The following is a 20545-nucleotide window of genomic DNA, read 5'->3' as shown; positions in this document are numbered from 1 at the left end:
AGTGTATAGAAATACAATCAGTCGTTTGACATTTGTGTGCTCCCACCTTGCTGAATTCTTTGATCAGCTCCAAGACCCCCAGCGGATGTCTGAAACCACGAGTGGTACCAATGCCTATTTACCCTGTTGTTTCCTGTACACACAGGAACATACTATGTCCCTGTAAACAATAATAAAGTTTAATTTTGTAAATTAGGTACAGCAAAAGGTTAACAATAACTAATAGGACAATTATAACAATATACCATAACACAAGTTATGTGAATGTGGTCTCTCTCTCAGAATATCTAACTGACTGTACTCACCCTTCTGGTCCTGATGTGAGGTGATCTAATTCCTACGTGATGAGATGAATGAATGACGCAGGCATCGTGACGTAACACCTGGCTACTACTGGCCTCCTAACAGACAAACGAGCACTTCACGGCTTCCCTGTGGCACGTCCAAATTGCCAGCATCACTACTCTTGCACTTTGGGGCCATTATTACCTAAAGGACGGGTCCCTTGAACACGAGCACTGCAATATCTCCACCAAGGCCAGCGGGGAGCGTCTACAGCTGGAGAGACGAGGGACAAAGGGATGTCAGGTCCCAGGCCTCGCGAGATTCATCACAGCTACTCAGGGTGGCGCACAATTTCAAACGCAGGAATTATTTCTGTATTTTTCCACTTAATATTTGGAACCACCCGTGACTGTGGGTAACTGAAACTGTGGAAAGTGAAACTCTGAATCGGGGGAGACTGCTGTACTCAAAAACCCAGAAGAGCAGGTTTTAACAGCTTACGTGTTCAGTCCTCCCCTAACAGAACTGGAAATCTTATTGCTAAGGAACCTAAGTGACCCATCAGGGATTCCGACAGAGGAATCACCTTCCGCCTCAAAGCAGTGGTTCACATTCTTTCATACGGACTGTTGCCATCGGTTTCCATGCCTTGTTCATCCTCATGTAAAATCACGTTCAACGGTAGACTACAAAAGCTTCTAAATTCCTTTGCCAGAGGTTTCAGAATCCGTGTGCTGGCTCCCCTTCAACCAAAAGAATGGTAATACTGCCCTGGCTGGCGTAGCTCAGTGGATTGAGCATGGGCTGCAAACCAGAGTATCACAGGTTCAATTCCCAGTCAGGGCACATGCCTGGGTTGCAGGCCACGGCCCCCAGCAACCACACATTGATGTTTCTTTCTCTCTCTCTCTCTCTCTCTCTCTCTCTCTCTCCTCTCCTCTCCCTCTCCCTCTCCCCCTCCCTTCCCTCTCTAAAAATATATAAATAAAATCTTTTTTTAAAAAGAATGGTAATATGATCAATGATTCTTATTAAGGACTACAGACTCAACTTGAAGGACAATTGGATAGTCCTACTAAATTCCATCGCTATGTTTGTTAACTATTTCCTCCTGATTTACCACTTTTTACCAACTTCTCCTGTTCTTTCTTCTACATTCCTGCTGTTAAACTGCTTTCCCGGCCACTCTTCTGCTAATTCCTTAACATTTATTAGTGTCCTCTAGCCTTTGTGCCTTAGTTTCCTCCTCCCCCCTTTGTATCCTCACTAGATGCTCCCACTCATACACCTATTTCACCTTTCATCACCCAAACGACTGCTAGCTCCCACTTCTGGCCCTAAGCTCTAAAATCGGGGCAATGGATCCAAAACCACCTTCACCTTCTCCTCCCAACTTGCCTTTCCTAAGCACCAACAGTTCTACTTCCAATCATGAAAGTGAGACACTTGAGTAATTCAACTCCTCTCTCCTCCCATAAATTAAGGAGAGTCTGATGATCTTTCTCATGGCAGGAGGAACGTCACGATACGATTTTTCCTTGCTCTTCCAGCTTCATCTCCTCCCTCACCTAAGAAACCTCTTTAACTCTCATTCTATGTACCCACCACACACTTCTCGACTACTGCTAAATTCTCTTCCCTACCTTGCTTAATTGCAAACTCCTACAATTTCCCGGGCTTGCCTTAAGCATCTCCTCTTGAAACCTGAGATTTGTTCAGTCTTGTGTTTGTTGATGACAGAGATCTGAGTAACTTTGGCTGGTGCAATGGAGAAACTACTGCTCATAAGTAGGTTCAGCAAGTAAGACTCCAAACAACGTAGTTTGATCCGTATCAGGATGAAACGACCACAGTGCAGTAACCACAGTGTGCGTACGGCAACAGAGAAGGCATCGAGTCGTTATGTGTTACCTCTACCAATTTTGTTTGGACTGAGCCTTGCAGATACATAGGAATCTGTTGGGTGGACAGGTAGGTGGGAGGAAGACAGCTAACAGGATACATTCTGGGAACTGCTATTACAGTGCCAGACACAAAGGAAATAGTGAGGGAGGGATCAGATCATGAAGACCAGAAAAGGGAAGGTAACTGGCAGCCAGGGAAGGATACATTAGAGACCAGGTGAGAGGCACGGAGACAACTGGGAGACTAGTGCATTATACTAAGCAAGAAATAATGGACTAAAAATCAGTGGCAGCGAGATGAGACAGCAGGGTACAGAAGCTAAGTGCTTACCTTTGTTTCAGACACAAAATTACACACACTTGATCTTCAGAACAAACCTAAGGGGTAATGATCCTATTTTTACACAAGAAACTCAAGCTTCCAAGAACGCCGCTTGCTCAAAATGGCACAGCGTACAAGTGGGAGCACAGATTCAGATTTCAAAGATCCTACTCCTCAGCAGGATCCTCTAAAAGGCACTCAGTGAATTATTACTTTCGTTAAACAAGATTTACCTAAGGTTAGAAATGACCAATTTCAGAAGAAATATATACCTTCACAAAATTTAACCTCCCAAACTGAACTAGATAAATACAAGCAATGTGGGTAAACCCTAAATTTTCATTCTTTAGAGCTTACAAAGGACGGGGTTTAAGTTGACTGATTTACTCCAGTCCAATTTATTCTTACTACAGTATTAAAGATTAGCCATCAAGGAGGACGTGTGAAGATCGGAACTCCTTTAGGTAAAAAAGCAAATCCCCATGTCAAGTGTATTGATGGCAGCCATATGTAAAATGCTATGGTGTACAGTAATGGCACACCCGTGAACACTGCAGACAATACGTAGTACACGTGCTCAAGCCGTGAGACAAAGGTGGCAGATGTGTATTTCAAGTCACATGTCAACTCCAACAGGTTAGGTGGCTGCCTCCCACGTGAGACTGGGGACCAGCCTGGGGTGCATGGACCCCAAGTGCCCCCCATGGGCTCCCGGGTCTGGGAGCCTGCGTGCCACTCCTGCCCTCGGCCTGCTGCTGGCCAGGACTCTGCCCTTAAACACTTTTGTTTCCATTACGGACAGGGCATTTCATCGCTGCTTCGCTTCAGGTAATGCATCCTGATGCGAAATCTAACAAAATACGCAAAACGAAGGGGAAAGTTTTGTGAAGTTTTTTTTTGCCCGGGTCTGACGAAACATGCATAAACCTAGTGTCGGTTTCCCAGAAAACACTCTCTAATGGACGGCTTCAGGTAAAGTAGGGTTACATTTTTCAAATGCTCTTCTCGGTCATCCGGACCATTCAGTGCCGTGTGTGTTACGTTGTATTTATGTTCGGATGTGTATGTGTATTTATCCACATACACTGTTTTAGGAGAAAACATCAGCATTTCCGCTTGGTAATTTAAATAATGTCAACTATGCGTGTTTATTTGTAAAACTTCCCATAGTGAAACACGTTACAGTTACCTAGAAACATTCATTTTTCACTATTAACAATTTGAATAATTATGGAATGCTTGCATAATGCAACCAAGTGAGTTATAGAAAAGTCACATAGACAATATATATCTGATGCCCAATCCTTTACAAATATTAAATTACCTTCACTAGGTTTCTAAACTGTCAAGTATAAATAGGATGAGGTCAGCAATACTTCAGATGAGGCACTTTAACAATTAAAAAGATCAGGTGTACAAACTGTAAAACCGAACTCTCGACATCAACCTTATCCTTAATTTCAGGCGTGATTAATCTGAGATGGTCTACGTTAAGGAGTGTTATAAACCTTTATTTCTTGCCCTTCTGCCTTCCCGTGACCCAAGGCAACACAAAAATGAAATACATAAGATACACAGAAATCACCACGGACCAGTCCATGTGCTCACGTACAAAGGAACTAAACATTATCTAATGACACTGGGGTTTCAGAAAGTGACCAAATTTCACACAGAAACTGACACGTAATTGTTTTCATGAATGTGTATAAATACATTGGTCTCCCAAAGGCAAAATGGTATCTCCACCATATCCCCAGACAAAAATGCCCTCAAACCTACTATTTAATTAACTGAATTAAAACTATTAGTCTTACGTACTCTTTTCAAACACTGAATTTTTAAAATAGAGAAATTAAAATACTACATTTTAACCTTAAAAATTAAAACATTAGATTTACCAATACTTCACAGATTACAGTTTCAAGATTTAAAAAAAAGCAATAAGGAACAAGATAGATGTTTTGTTTTGCCAGCCTTTTATGAAAGACCTTTTCATCACACACATTTGGCCAATTCATTTTCAACCTTAAACCAAGTTTTCTGAATATTTATACTGCATCTTTTGGTAGTTAAAAGAATAAATACTTGATTAGAGGACATTAATTCATGTTGCTTCGTGAATTCTGAGTTCTGTATTTTCTCTACTGTCAAATTTCAACACACCTCTTTTAGTAAGCAAATGGCTGACTCCAATTTTTAAAGTTCATCCAGAAGGAAGTCCAATCTGTGGATTCATTAACTACATGTTTTAGGTGAGAACAGTTAAATCTCACTACGCTTGTTTCATTTCTGGTAGTTTGTCATTTGAGAAGTTTCTACAGCCCAGGCACCCAGACGCCGCTCAGCAAACGTGAGTTTGGACTCATCCGAACGTGGTTGGCCGCGCCGAGGCACCGATCGGAGCCGCCCGCTCCGCGCGTCTGCGCGCGAGGGCGCACGTGCGCCTGCATTCCCTAGCTCAGTGTGGCTCCTCCGAAAAGAGAAACGAGCTTTAGCTTCATGTGCTAGCTGACACTTCAGTTTCTTCTAAATCAAAAGTCGCCAATTTTCAAAGGAATGGAAAGAGAAATACTTATTTAGAAGGACAAAAATTAAGCTTGGCAAAAGTAGTGACTTTTATTTACAATTGCATGTAACAAGATTACAATAGAAACTAGTGCTATCTTCGGGACAAAAGCAATGATTTATCGGTAATGGCAATGGATGGAATTGTGACAGTCTCTGGCGAGAACCGAGCGGTCGTCCGGGAGCTGTGGGTCTGATCGCGACGTGGCCTTCCCGTGTCTCCGGTACCTTAGTGACTTTCTCCTTTTTTGCCCACTACCTAGAAAAACAAAAATAATTTTATATGTACATCTTACTGATTCAGAAATAGGGGTTATCTTCAAAGTAATACCACTACAAAACAGTATTAATTGGTCATCATCTTTGAAACCTGGAGTTAACTCTTGCCCCGCACTTTCTCCGGCATGCAGTCCACGCTCACTGCGAGGCACGCGTTGCCCGCCCCGCCCCGCCCCGCCCCGCCCCTTCCAGCCTCGAGGAGTCAGAGACTCCGCATGCAGGCTGCTGCTGGCTCCCCACACTGTTTTAGGAAAAAGTAATGCAATTCTTCAAAACAAGGTTGACAGTTTAGAGACATTAATAAAAAGATGATGCTATATGAGTGAAACATATGTGGCATACTATTTTTAGAAAATTAGAAATCAAATGTCAAACAATCTAGAAGTGAAAGAGTATGCTAAACTTAGGTCTTCATGTCCAAGATGACAGGTTTCTAGATGTTTCTCTCAATATGTAGACATGTAATAGAAGTATTAAAAAATGACTGACTTTGCCTAGCTTCTATTTTTAAGAAACCCTGGTTTCTATAAATGCACTATAAAAATAAATCCGTCAATGATTAGAAAAATTGTTGATTAGAAGGTTTTTAAAATGTCCTAGTTGCTATAAATGTGGCAGCATAAAAATATAAATAAACTTGGTTTCTACCAAGTTCTAGAAAACAAATTTTCTGTGGGAAATTTCTAAAACTATGTTCTAATTGAATAGTTTACTTCAAACCTGAGGTTTATTATTAAATAATGTATTCTCATAAGCAGAATGCCTCAAAAGAAATCTACGTGCAAGCTATTGTATATATTTGTATAGGAAAATGTCTATATACATTTATAAATGTAAATTTCATATTTTAAACTGACTCTTTTCCAAATGATATTGTCTGAATCAAGCAAAACTGGCCTAAAATAATAAACGGCTGAGTCAATGTCCTTCATGAGAGAAGAGAAGAAAATCCCTTCCACTGAGTGTCCAGACATATAACGCTGGAACTGCTGTTTTCCCCACCTCAAGTAAAACCACTGTTATTACTTTAAAAGAACTCCTCACTAATCCAAGGAAATCATGTGTTAGAAAGCCCAAAAAGCCAGGAAGATGCTAAGGGGATCATCTCAGAAAAGAGTATGTGGATGGGAGTAAGAAATGCAGGTTTTAATAGCCGTAAGGGGCCTCTTCAAAGAAGAAACGGAGATGAAACCATTTGTATCATGAATGAATTCAAGCAGGTAAACACTGAAAGCATTATTGATCATTGTATCATTTGAGAGCACGCAGAACGCAGAGCTATTAGATTAAGCAAAAGAAACTAGTATTAAAAATTAATCTTTTAGCAGATGTGATACAGTAGAAGACACAAATCTGCATACTGTTTCACAGGTTGATAGCTCTCAACTTGCCAATGTGTACTCTCTGTAAAAAAGAAGAAATTTAACATTCCAATATGGATTTTCTCACCCCAAACATAAAGCTCTTTTATTCATTTTAAGTTTTTATATTAACACCCCAGACAAACAAAAGTCTAGGTACATCAAAATTAGATGTCAAAAATATTTCTTCAGTAAATAGTCTGTTTTTCTTCTATATTAATATTTTAAACCAGCCTCATCTTCAGTCCCTAAGTCTTTCGACTGGCCTTGAGCTCATGTGGGTAGGCAAAGCATAGGACACACCCACAATTAGTAAGCAAAATGATTTCTGGGCTGCAGCTCCAATGAGGGAAAATACTCCCATCTCTCAACTACAGCCTAATCAATATACTATACTACTAGCAGTATAAACGAGCTTGATACAACAGTCTGTATTTGGTTTCCAAAATGATTCTATAGTTCCTAAAAATAAAAGTTAAACTTCAGATGGAATTAAAATATTATCCAACAACTAGTTAAATCTGAAACCATTTACAACAACATCGATTTTATTGCAACATTATTTCTCAAAAGGCAATACAAAATTAAATATGAGACGGGAGAGAGTTCTAAATACGTCAGGGCAGCCACACATGTGGGAGTGAAATCGAAGCACCTCGCCGCAAGCCCCAAACAACAACGGAAACAGAATGAAAGCCCGCGGCGCGGCAGGACTGGTGGGGTCTGAAGACAGAGATGGTGGAGGAAGCTAGGGAACAGTGAGGCCGGTCCAGATGACAGAAGCTGGAGAGGTCTTGCGCCAGCAGTGATGAGAACATGGGAAGGGTGAGAGCGGGCAGGTGCAAGATGAGCAGAGAAGCAAGGAGGGGAGTGAGATAAGGTCAGTCTTTATATTACTTCATTTTTTAAAAATCTTCTGGTTTTAGTTCATTTGAGTTGGATTAAAAAAGCTGAAAAATAAACAGACAGAAATGTTACAAGAATAGCTGACACGGCGAATGGCCAGTTTAGAAAAGTCTGTTTGTATTACAGTGAGAGAGAACCTGCTCCGCTCTTCACGTGCAGCTCATTCCCTACGAAGCAGAAGCCCCTTCGAGGCTGCCCGTTTTTGTCCTTATCTTTTATTACTTCTGCACTAAAATAAGGCAATCCACGTACAGAGCATAGTTTAGCAAAGAAAACATCTACTTCCAATTAAGATGGCAAGCTTTTCATTCTGCAACACAAAGGATCCATTTACAACAGCAAATGGCTTAAGTGTATATTATAATCTGTGCACCATGCCTGTAATTATGAGCCAAAAAAAAGACAAGCGGAAGGTGTGTTCTAGTCTGCCAAACCTTCAAAGTACAACCTTATTCAAAGTTGCAGTGGCATGCAAGGGGGTCTAAGATTTGTACCCACATCCAAGATTCTTTAGTGTTACCTTAGCTTCTGTCATCTGAGTGACATAAGGAGGTCGGTGACATTCTGAAAACTAAAATTATCTAGAACAACTCACACAACATAAAAATGTAAACTGAAAATGCTAAATGATCCTGTTTTATCATTCATTAAACCACTTTATATAACTTCACTACACAGAGGTATCAAAATTTTCTTCTCTGTGCTGATAAAATATGTACTAAATCTATTTTAAATTTTAAATTCTAATTACTATGTGTAATCCCTTTAAAATTCAGAATGACTAAATAAGGGAAAGAAGGGCCACACTTGACTTGTCCCGGGAAGTTCCTCTTTTCCATTCTAACTAGAGTGCCCACTGCTATCCTGGCTCCTCCATCCACTCCTACTCCTCAAGCTGAATTCACGACACTCTTCCTTCACAAAATATTCTTCCTTCCCCAGCACCGTTGTGAAAAAAGAAATAACACTGGCCTGGAAGATATGAGAATACCCTGTGGAGGAAGAGAAGCTTCAACTATGCTTGATTCACTTGATTAGCTTTCTAGATGTTTATGGATTATTCTTCAAGAACATGACCTCACTGTAGACAGGGATCACCACTGCACCCGGCAGGCACAGTCCCGCAAAGACCGTACCGAGTATCTATCCTCTCCTTCACTAGAAACCAAACTCAACCAAACTCAACCAAACTCGAGTTTTTATAGGCGGCTCTATACAAGGACCAAACTGGCCAATTTTAGTTTAAAAGACACTAATTTTATTGCAATTTTCCTATACTAACGTTGTTGACTTAGCAAAATAAATATTTTAAAAAATGAGAAATAACCCTGCAGGACAATGAATTACACAGGCAGAACAAATCTCACTCAGAAATTATTAAAAGGAAATGTAATGTAATATTAGTATTATGTCAGAAAACCACTCAACCAATTAAAACGCATCAAGCACTGACAGCACGGGGCGAAGAAGCCCAGAACCCCACAGAGGAGCCCACATCCACCCAGTGTTCAACTGTTCTCGCAGCAGTTCCCGGTGTGGCCCAGGCCCCGGAAGGGTCCCCGAAACCCTTTCGGAAGTCTTCAGGCTAAAAACTATTTTCATAATAATGCTAAATTGTTATTTGCCTTTTTAACTGTCATTGTCTCACAAGTGTACAATGGAGTTCTTGAGAGGCCACATACCTGTGACAGCAAAACTGACTGAATGAAAAAACAGATAGGAGAATAAGAGAATTCAATGAAACTAAATAGTAAAGAAATTTGTACAAGTATAAAACAACATTCTTCCCCTCATTAAGCCGGTTTTTGTTTTGGAAAATACCATATTTTGCTGTGTATAATGCGCACCCACGTTTCTGACCCAAACTTTCAGGAAAAAAAATTTTGTTTTAATTTTTTAATTCAATTTTTATATTTAGAAACAAAACCAATCATCATATTCCAGGATATTATTTTGCATACATATATCATTACTGCTTCCTAGAGTCACACTTTTCATGTGTAAGCATAAATACAAGAATTAAAAACATTTATATAAATATGGAGTTAATACTACCCATATATAATGTGCATCCTTATTTTCCCCTCAAAAATTTGGGCAAAAAAGTGTGCATTATACACAGCAAAATACAGTATATACAATTTAAAAGTATTATTTGTGTTAATATACAATGAGTTTATTATTTGTAAGTAAATAGTTTTTTAATTTCTCTGTTTTAATTTCTTAAATGGTAAATGTTAGACAGGTAGAGCCACAGAAACACAAGCTCTTATTGGTCCTCAAGAATATTTAATAGTATAAAAGGGTCCGGGGTCCAAAAAATTTGACAAGCACTGCTCGATAGTAATTTTATTTTTTTAAAGATTTTATTTATTTTTAAGAGAGGGGGAGGGAGGGAGAAAGAGTGAGAGAGAAATATCAATGTGTGGTTGCCTCTCACGCGCCCTTAACCGGGCACCTGGCCCACAACCCAGGCATGTGCCCTAGGCTGGGAATCGAACCAGTGGTTCTTTGGTTCACAGGCCGGCACTCAATCCACTGTGCCACACTGGCCAGGGCATGATAATAATTTTAAGTAAGGTAAAGAAGTATTTAATTAAATGAATACCTAGCCAAATTATTAAACAAGTACAAATACTTTCAAGCAAGAATAATCTAACACTTTTGCCATCCTAAAGACAGTCTGCAAAAAGGCAGTCTGGCAGTCAGAAAAGAGAAAAACCAGTGCAGAAGGGGTAGACGGAGGTGTCAAAAACAGGTGAAGACAGACCTCAGGTGGACAATGGTTAATGCACATTAGAAAAACGAATGAATGGCAGGCTGGTAGTAAGATGGACAAGACAAAGCAGTGGTTACTTAGGAACAAAACGGAAATCCAACAGCATAGGCTAAGGTGAGAAGCAGAAAGCCAGAGCTGAGTTACTGGTATGAGAAAGTAACAGGACTTAGAGTAATAGATCTCATGAAAGTATTAAGCTAAAAATGTGCAAGGAACAGTTAAAGCTAAATCCAATGGAATTTAATTCAAGCAGGCAAAGTAAAAAACCAGGCAGCCAAAACATCTTTGTTGCTCACACATTTTCCCAGTGCAGCATATTTCATATCATAAAAATGTAGATGTTTAATCTCTGCTTCTCCTGACCTGTCATTGTACATATGTCAAACATTTAACATGACAGCTCTAAGTACACGATTGTTCCTACAGCTCCCAAAAGTTCACTGCACTATAAAGACAGGAAGATGGTACTGGTAAAATGCCTGGTTAAAGTATCTATAATCAAGGTCATCAATTTTCTAAAAAAACAGTATAATTTTATAAGGTCATCTAATGTCATAAAATTTTTATGAATTTTTCTATAGCTGAATTAAAATTACATCTGTCGACACCATCAAAAAGAGTAAGATTTCAGCATGTTCTATGGCTCCGATTCCCCGCACAGAGGTCACTGGCCAGCCCTAGGGAAACTCTTCTTTTATAATCATCTCAAGTTCTAGACCGCCTGCCAGGTGCAGCCACCAGAAACGTGGTGATAACTGTATCTCCTACGCTGCCGCAGAGCTCACCTGTGTGCAGCTCCGGGGCTCTGTGCAGATGAAGCTCCCGAAGGTAATTTTATGATCTGTGGTTGTATATTTTAGGAGTCACCATAAGGAACTGTTACCAATCGGAAGTAATTCCATGAATATACAAATGTTCTCATTCCTAATGATCCCCTGTACCTTATAAATTCTTTGCAAATCTCAGAATGTTTGTTTCCATATATACTAATATATACGTATACACACACATCTGCTCACTAAAAACTTATTTTCTGAAATGTTCTTTCCGCACATAATTTGAAAGTTAACATCTCAGTGCAATAAAATTAAGTCCATTGTTTTTTATTAAAATTATACAAGTCATTTTAAATATTTTCATCAGAAATGATATTCCAAATCTTAGTATCAGTAGTTCTTAAAAGTTCACTAATAATAATGATTTGACTATTTTTCCATTACTCCTAACTACTTTCTGTAACCAATTATTTTTACCCTTTTAATTGGATGCCATTCATTAATAGACACTTTATCAGTAGGACTTATTATTTTTATTAGACACTTCTTTTAGTTGCATATCTAAAAATATGACTAGGAGAACTTACTGTTCTAGTTTAACCTTATGACAGGATTCTGATAGTTATAAAACAATTTCTTTAAAATTATAATTTTACTTCCCCTAAATATCGTTTCAACAAACTTACTCGTTTGAAGTCATTCATATTCGTTGCCTGGACTGGAGTACCAATGAAAGTAAAATACGAAACTCTTGTGGTTTCTTCTTCACCTTGATTGGACTGAACAAATATCTACCAAAAAAACAATAATGTTTACAGTAATTACAATCCTTTTTCATAAAAATGCCTCCAGTTTAACTGATCTCCTTGGATTACTAATAAACATACTGAACCTTCCACTCTTTGTAAGGAGCGATCCCAGTTACCCTGAGACCAGTGCTCCCGCGGGAACATTAATCCCACTGTTCGCCCTGCTACTCGCACCCACTCCAGGGACGTCACAGCCGAACACCCGTATCCACAGTTCTTGGTAATTTAGTGTGAGGGCGTGGCTGGGTCATGATTAAATTCTTTAAAACAAAATGTTTCAAGAATATGAAATTCACAATTATAGTTAGCCGGGTGCTGTTGAAATTTTATAAAAATTATAGTTTTTCCCTGAGGAATATTTCTGCAGTTACATTCTTTCTGATATTCATTCATTCAATTTCCTAGAATAGTAAAAGAAAGATTAGAGTTGGAAACCAGCTCATAAAACTACACTATGCTCATACAAGGTCCAGCACAAATAACGTCCCTTTTTATTACAAAATCGTAAGCATGTAATTCTGTAACATAACAATATCACACTCAAGCACACTCATATTAATACCCTACCAACCACACTCAAGCAGGCCTTACTTCTGCCGGACCCTGTGTTTTTTTACACTTGACTATTGCTACTTCCTATTGACCCTCCCCTTGCCCAGCGTGTCAGGAGACAGAAGCTTTATCCATAGGTCCTTTTTCAGTCTGCTGGATTTATTTAATTCACTCCGTACTTTAGAACACAACATTCTCGATGCTGTCTACTGAATACTATCGCCTCTCTCTACCTTGACCTGGACAACAGACTTCTTTCACTCACAGGTTGCATACATCAGTCAGCTTGTGTGGTTTGTGTAGGCAACCACAGATTCGTCTCAAAGTGAACTGCTCAATTAAGAACGTCAAGTCTATAATTAATTAGTAGACTGTGAAACCAGCTCTCCATTCCTTTATTTGTAATGCTCTTTGAATCTAAGCACAACAGTTTTTATATCTGCTGCTTTTAAAATTCATCCACTTACTTTAATTAGACTCTGATCAAAACTGTCAGTTCAATTTCAACTTTATCACCAAAAAAAGTGACAGACATGCTGCCTGTGTCTTAAATAAAATTTTGATGAGAGAGGACACAGCATATAAAGACTGGAGCCTTTCACAAGTAACTGTGGTTTGTGATTCTAATGACAGAGGCGAACAGAGAACGTCAGGATCTCTAGGTTGGAAGAGCTTTTCCAATAAAAGCTGCCTTCCTCCCAGCACTAAGGCGAAGGTGTTGTTATGAACACATGCTAACAGCAGTCTTTAATCTGGAAGAGCCAGGATCGTTCCACTAAAGCAAAGAAATCACACTAGTTTGGCATGACTTGTTCTCAGGGACGAGGCTGATTCCCACTTCTTTTTCCGGGCCTGCTAGGGTCCCACCCTAAGCCTCCTGTGCCCTCCTCTGAAGGACGGGCGGGGAGCGCACAGTGCACGCTGGGTTTCAACACCAAAGTGCACAGAAGCAGTTAACAACTGCTAAGAAGCAACAAACTATCTTTTCAAAGTTATTTTTACTGAGATCATGACCACTACATTATTAAAAACTCAGTATTCTAGAAAAGTGCATCCGATTTTACAAATGTATCATTCATTACCAGGTATGAATAATAAAGCACAAATATCTTCAGTTCAGGTATAAATGTTCTAGAATAAACTTTTAACAACAGTTGCCAAATGTGTATCAAATCAGCAAACTGACAAATCCACAAATTAAAATTAACCTGTCCTTCCCCTTAGGGCACACAGATAAATTAAGAAGAAAATTTAATTAGCTCATTATACATTTTTAGTATCTCAAACCAAGTGGACAAATAACTACTTTAAAAGATCATTTAGAATCACTAAGTTCAGCATGAATGGCCACCCACAAAGCCATTACACAAATCCTAACGAAACGCTACTTACAGTTACACTGTTGACATTCTGAAACTTAACATAGCGCAGTGGAATGATGCTGTCTTCTTTAATGTCATCCTCTGTTAGTTCCAGAGCCTGAGTTGGTTCACTTCTTTCTGCTTCTTCAAAATCCATAGATCGGGGTAGATTGATAAAAATTTTTACGTATTTAGGACCCTGACCTGTAAAATGGTAGAATAAAATGAAACTCTAGAAACCAAACATGTGTCTTCCTACCTGTGTTATTACATTCATACTACACAAATGTAAGCACATACGCACACACCTACATGTATCATCAGGAATTCTAAGACAGTCTAGGTACTTTCATAGCCATTCCTCGGCTTGCTAGCACTGCACTCTAGGGATTCTAGATTAAAACACATACAAACATGCACACGTGCGCGCACACACACGTGCTCAAAGTTCCCGCCCTCCAGTGCAACAGACGCACTATGGGCACGCCGTGCTGCCAGGGAGGAGGTGCAGAACAGCAGCACTGGGGCCTGACGGTACGTGCAGGTGAACAAGTTTCACGAACGAGGTCCCAGTGGAGCTGGGTCTTGGAATTGCCAACAGTCGGCACATTTCGTTACTTAGGAGGAAAGCATTACCAGTGACACCATTAGCCAAAGGGCGATTCATTATACAAATTGCCAAATTTCATCTTACAAATTAAGATGTGCTCAGTGGTAAAATCACATTTATAGAGTATCTTAGTCCCTTTAACTTCAGGGTACAATCTAAGACCCATATTTTTGGGCTGATTAAAGAATCCTAAAATATTCACACTGCTTAAATGTGCATTACTACAGCATTTGTTTTTACAAACACTTTGTATTTTCAAAATAAAGACAGTTTCGCTAAGGAAAGTTCATTAATATATAAAAATTCAGAATAACAAATGAGAAGGAAATGCTAATTGATAAGTAGGGTGTAGGCTCTTTCTTCCAATCAATTAAAAAACAAAACTAAAAGAACATCTAGTCCTTACCCCCTCCACCCTCCTTCCACTCCAGCCTCCCCCCTGCAAAATTCCTCAACTGAAACAGAAAAAAAGGGAGGGGCTGAGTGAGGAAAAGTCTTCATTTAATAAAAAGAGAAATGCCAAGTCTCTACAACCATGTTTGTGGCATCATATGTGTAAAGAACATGAATCTATAAACATGGCACAAGCATTAGTTTTATCACCCGTAACAGGAGTTTGAAATAAGTTATCTCCCAGTTCTGATCCTAGGAAATGGCTATTTCGAACCTAGAGTTTCAGAGTAATAACTGAAAGAAAGGGTTCACCTGCTTTCAGGTTAAGAGGAAACTTAAATTCTAAAATTAAAAACTTTAGAAATAAATCTCACATCATTTACCCATTCACTTACACCCTCGCTTTGTTACAAAAACAATTTCTCTCCCCAAACAAGGATATCCTACTTCTACTTAATAAACAGAAGTAGGCCTGCTGACAGGTCTACAGAGCAGAAAGTTAGTTTAGAGGAAAACCGTCCATCACTTACCATTATCCGGCCCTTGAAATTTCATCGAATAAAGCTTAACAGGTTGATTGAATGCCACAGTAATAAGCAGCTGTTAAGAAAATAATAGTTTAATTTTAAAACAGCTCTTGAACACCTTGAATACACGTAACAACTAAGTAGAATTAATTCAGGGGCAAAAAGTTTTAATTCATCTCAATGTAATATGTAAAGTCAGTAAGCTGAAAGTCACTTGATTATACTGACACTTGAAAAACACAATATTATTCACATAAGGGAATGACAACAACAAATTTAATGGAATAACTCATTAAAACTATGCATAAGAACCTAAGGTCTTGTAACCTATAAATTGGCAAGCAATCTGCTCTCTATAAACCCCAACAAAATTCCCAAATTAAAATAAAAAGTAAAATATTTATGCTAGTATGTCAGCTTAACATTTTTCAGAATGGTTTGTTTGTCAAACATGTACCCATGTCACTTAACAATTTATAGACAATTCACAGCTTATGTGGAGAGATCAGCCCTCAAATGAACTTTATATCATCCAAAATTCAAGAGAAGAGGATTCTTAAAGCTCTAGAGTCACCTCCAAACACCATCTAGTATGAACGCAGTCTGAAAAATATTCCCAAAGCTATACAATAAGGTAGCTCTTGTTGGAGCACAAATACTGGGGTTTAGACTTATGGTTTTAGAATCATTCTGGTTTGTCTGCTGAGAAAAAACCTATATCCTTTGGACTATAATCCTTTGGTTATATAAGTACTTTTTATATTGAAGTTGCAATAGTGTGTCAAAAAGAATAAGCATGACTTGTTTGGGGATCTGAACCACAGATGAAAGGGAAATGAGAGTGAAAGCTAGAAACAGATCAAGTCAGCAAGAATCTGATGCTGGCCCTGGCTGATGTGGCTCAGAGGATTGAGAGACAGCCTGCAGACCAAAGGGTCACCAGTTCGATCCCCAGTCAGGGCACATGCCTGGGCTGCAGCCAGGTCCTCAGTAGTGGATGCGCAAGAGGCAACCACGCATTGATGTTTCTCTGCCTCTTCCTCCTACCTTTCCCCTCTCTCTAAAATTAAATAAATAAAATGTTAAAAAGAAAAACTTTTTAAAATTTATTTTAATTGTTGTTCAAGTACAACTTTCTTTTACTCCCAACCCAGCTCACCTACCCAGCCCTCCCCACCTCCTTTCCATTTCCACCCACCCCTAGTTTTTGTCCACGTGTCCTTTATACTTGTTCCTGCAAATCCTTCCCCTTTTCCGCTGAAATTCCCCTGAAATTCCCTCCCCTCTCCCCTCTGGTCACTGTCAGCCTGTTCTCTATTTCAGTGTCTTTGGTTATATTTTGCTTGTTTCTTTGTTTTGTTGTTTAAAGAGAAAATGCTGACACTGTCTTCCTGAAGCCGGTGAAGAATCCTTTAACTCTTTAAGCAAGAAGCAGGATCAGATTCACATTCAGAAAAAAACACAGCTTTTGCAAACATGTGGAAGACGAACTGGAATGGGCACAGAGCAGTCGGTGGAACAGAAAGTCAATTAAGGAGAATAACAGTCGAGATGAAAGGCGGCTCGACGGAGGCAGTGCCACACGACTTCCTCTGGGACGGCAAGGCGGGAAGTCTAGGGAAGCGCGCTGCAGGTGTGCGCCGGGAGCGAGGGCCAGACACACAGGAAGTGCTCCTTCTGCGTGAGTGAGACGTGAGTGAGACGTACACGGGGAGGGCAAGAATGAACAAAAGCAGGGAAGGGTGGTGGCGGCTCACGTCGGCAGTGGGGCCAACCAAGAGTTTGGCGACCCTCCCCGAGCTCCTGGCCGCTGGCCTGGAACAGAAGAAAGCGGGTGGGTCTGCACCACCCAAAGGCAGGGGTCGGCGAAAACCAAAATGTTAAAAAAGAAAGGAAGAGGCATCACCTAGGAAAGAGGCGTAAAACCAGGAAATGGAAACACGATAAAGAAACATGAGCAGGCATCAGTATTGATGATCACTATAAACCCTCATTAACCGAGGCACTCAGTTACCTGCTCATCACAATCAGACTCCAGGAAGGTCACGTCTTTGCGTAAACAGTTGTCAAATCCATGCTCATCACTTTCATTAAGACATTCACAGCCAGCTTTGTTAACGAAAGGCATTAAGTCCATCTGAAAATATTAAATGAAGACGTTAGGCTAAGCATTTGGATTTGGTATAAAATCTTAGTAAAAACTTAAATATGTTATTTGCTTAAGGTTGGGCAATTTTAGAGAAAATGTCTCTTTTAAAATAGTTATTACAACTGTGATAGTAATCTGTTTGATTCCCAGTCAGGGCACATGCCTGGGTTGAGGGCCAGGTCCCCAGTGGGGGCCACATGAGAAGCAACCACACATTGATGTTTCTCTCTCTCCCTCCCTCCCCACCTCTCTCTAAAAATAAATAAAATCTTTTAAAAAACAACTTTGATAGTAATCTTTTCATTTGAGTTTCTGACTGAGATCTGCCACTCATTACTGAAGCCAAATCTAGGCTTAGCCCATTGGGTAAGGCATCAGAAACCAAGCCTTTAACACTAAGATTATGGAACACTGACTGGTACTTTTGTAGTATCAGTACTTTACAGTAGAAAATACGCAAATTAAAATACCTGTAAGATCCAAAGAAAGCCTACCTCCCTGTTAGTGGCCATGGTTTCTTTAAACATATATCCATGAAGGACTTAGATTAAAAAAGACTAGCAAATATGGATTTAAACTGTTTTTACTATGAAAACTTCAAACATCCATAAACAGAATTAATACAGGGCACTCCATGTACCCAGGAGAACTGTTTGCCCCCCAGTTACAATAAATACCAGTTCGTGACCACTCTTATTTCACCTCCACCTGTGACCAGCCCCCAACCATTCCCAGTTCTTTTCAAGTAAATCTTAAGTCTTTTGTCATTTCATTCAAACATTTCAGTATGTATAACATTTCTAAGCGATAAGGACTCATTAAAAAAAAATCTTCAATATCATTATCAAACTAAAAAAAAAAATACTGTCAAAAAATAACACCGCCCAATACCAGTGTTTAAATTTCCTCAATTGTCTCACAAATGTTTTAGAGTTGAATTGTTAGACTCTGAGTAAGGAGCAAAAAAAGTACCAAGACTGTATTCAGTTAACACATCTCTTAAATCCCTTTTCTAATCATTCAGCCCATGGATTTCTAACATCCTGACTCTGCCGATTGCTCCCCTGTGACAGTGACATTTAACGATTCCTGTCGATCTGTTAGCTGAGACTTCTATACTCCCAACACAACATGCCAGGAGCCATGGTAACAGCAGCCCGCCCTGTCTCGTTACTGACTTCAGTGGGAATGCCTTCAGTGTTTCCCCGTTAAGATTTTATTGAACACTGCAAAATAAGTGGGTAATATGTGTTGTTAAATACCTTTTCTGCACATTATGAGATCATGATTTTTCTCCTCTGGATTGTTGGATTTTGCTACTAATATTTTATCTACATTTTTTTTTTACAATATTTCTAACTGTAACTGGTCAGTAGCTTTCTATTTTGGTGCAAACTCTGTCAGATTCTGGGATCAATGTCATATATACTTCAAAAAGAAATCTGAAAGTTTTCTCTTTATCTGGTCTTAAGGTTTGGTACAGTTCCCCTGGGAAGCTATCTTGGCCATTATGGAACAGCTCTTTCACTGTTTGTTCTAATAGAGTTTTGATAAACTTTACTTTCCTAGAAAAGTATCCATTTCATCCACTAACCAAGAACCATTTTTAAAATTCATCAAATATTGCAGATTGTGAGTTGCACATTCACCTTTCTATCAAAATCTTTATGATATATTTTTTTACCTAAAGATACTAGTGCATGTATAAATAGTTCTGGAAGACTAAAGGAAACTTTACTACATGTAAAATAATTATCAATATGGTAATAATCCATTACCATAATAAACTTAACTATTCATGTGGTAGCCTAAATGGTTTCAAAGCCAAACGTTATTGTGTAGTACAATAAGTGTTATATTGCATGAAATGTTAAAGATATTAGCTCAGAGTAACATTTTGTAGCCCTCACATGTAGGGTCTGATTTGACTTTGATAAATGATGACCTATTTGTAGACCAAAACTTATAGTTCTAAGGTCAAAACAATATACTAACAAGCCTCAAGATTCAGAGCACATGCAAATGCAAGCTCAGCTCCAGACTGCCTCACATTCAAACTGTGGGAGAAGAAGACTTGATTTAGAGGGCATGAGGGGAGCTATCTGCACCTACAGTATGTACTCTCAGCAAATTATGGGCAAGAGAAGATGTAATGCTTTAAATTTTCCTAACTTCAGTAAACATTTAAAAAAAACTAAAATCAGTGTTCAAAAAAGCACTCACTTACTTCTGAATAAGAATCTATTATGATTCTTAACTTTTTGAGTATCTTCTGCAATATCTAAAACCTCCTCAAGGAGATACATGTTTGCATCTATTTTACTCTGGCTCTAGTTAAATTATGAGTTTCAAAACTATAGTACATATAAAATAAACCGTATAGCCTCTTAGAATTAAAACATAATGACTAAAGTCTTTATTCCAAAAAATTGAAAATGTTATTTAAAAGTTGTCAATACATTTTTTGTAACGCTCTATTTAAATCTGCTTAAGACACAGATTTTCATTCAGTGTCTCTTACCCCCATTAAGTCTCTACTTGTGTTGTGGGAGCAATGTTTTTTGGGAACACATTACCAGTATTAAACATTGAATAACCTTAAGATGTAAATAGTCCAAAACTTTTAATGTCTTGATTGACACCAGATGGGAAAAAAAGAAAATGTTTTAATAGCTTTTCACATTGTATTCATAACATTTACATGAAAACAAATTTTTTTATTTCTTTAAATTTTATTTTGTCCTGCTCTTTTTCCCACCTGAGGCCAATGCATGCTAGTGCACTCAGCTGCCGTGGAAGGAAGTATCCCTGCGGCTAAGCAGCAGGGCTGTTGTGCTCAGGTGTTTTCATGCAAACACCCTTAGTAATAAAGAAAAAAATACAAAGATGTAAGTACAACAGTTTACAAGACAAATGATTTCCAAAATTTTCCAAAAGGTGCCATAACCCTGACTTATACAACACGTT

General features: G+C 38.9%; 1 protein-coding gene across 2 annotated transcripts in view; it reads right to left on the bottom strand.

Annotated features, from left to right (window-relative positions):
- Positions 1–3640: 3640 nt before the first annotated feature.
- The window catches only part of TXNL1 (thioredoxin like 1), a 28808-nt gene continuing 11903 nt past the window's right edge, over positions 3641–20545 (bottom strand). Inside the window, exons 4-8 of one of the 2 annotated variants that reach the window (XM_028524065.2) lie at positions 17444–17566; positions 15433–15502; positions 13931–14103; positions 11864–11968; positions 3641–5335 (exon numbers count right to left, since the gene is read on the bottom strand). In XM_028524065.2, coding sequence (XP_028379866.1) covers positions 5306–5335; positions 11864–11968; positions 13931–14103; positions 15433–15502; positions 17444–17566 — 501 coding nt within the window. In that variant the 3' untranslated portion in view covers positions 3641–5305. Of the gene's footprint in view, positions 5336–11863; positions 11969–13563; positions 13648–13930; positions 14104–15432; positions 15503–17443; positions 17567–20545 lie in introns of those variants that run through there. The other variant, XM_036010174.1, reaches the window with a different exon arrangement.

This window comes from Phyllostomus discolor, chromosome 9 (genome assembly GCF_004126475.2).
Source record: "Phyllostomus discolor isolate MPI-MPIP mPhyDis1 chromosome 9, mPhyDis1.pri.v3, whole genome shotgun sequence".
Classification (NCBI taxonomy): domain Eukaryota; kingdom Metazoa; phylum Chordata; class Mammalia; order Chiroptera; family Phyllostomidae; genus Phyllostomus; species Phyllostomus discolor.
Note: the sequence above shows the minus strand (reverse complement) of the source record. Positions and strands in the feature narration are given on the sequence as shown.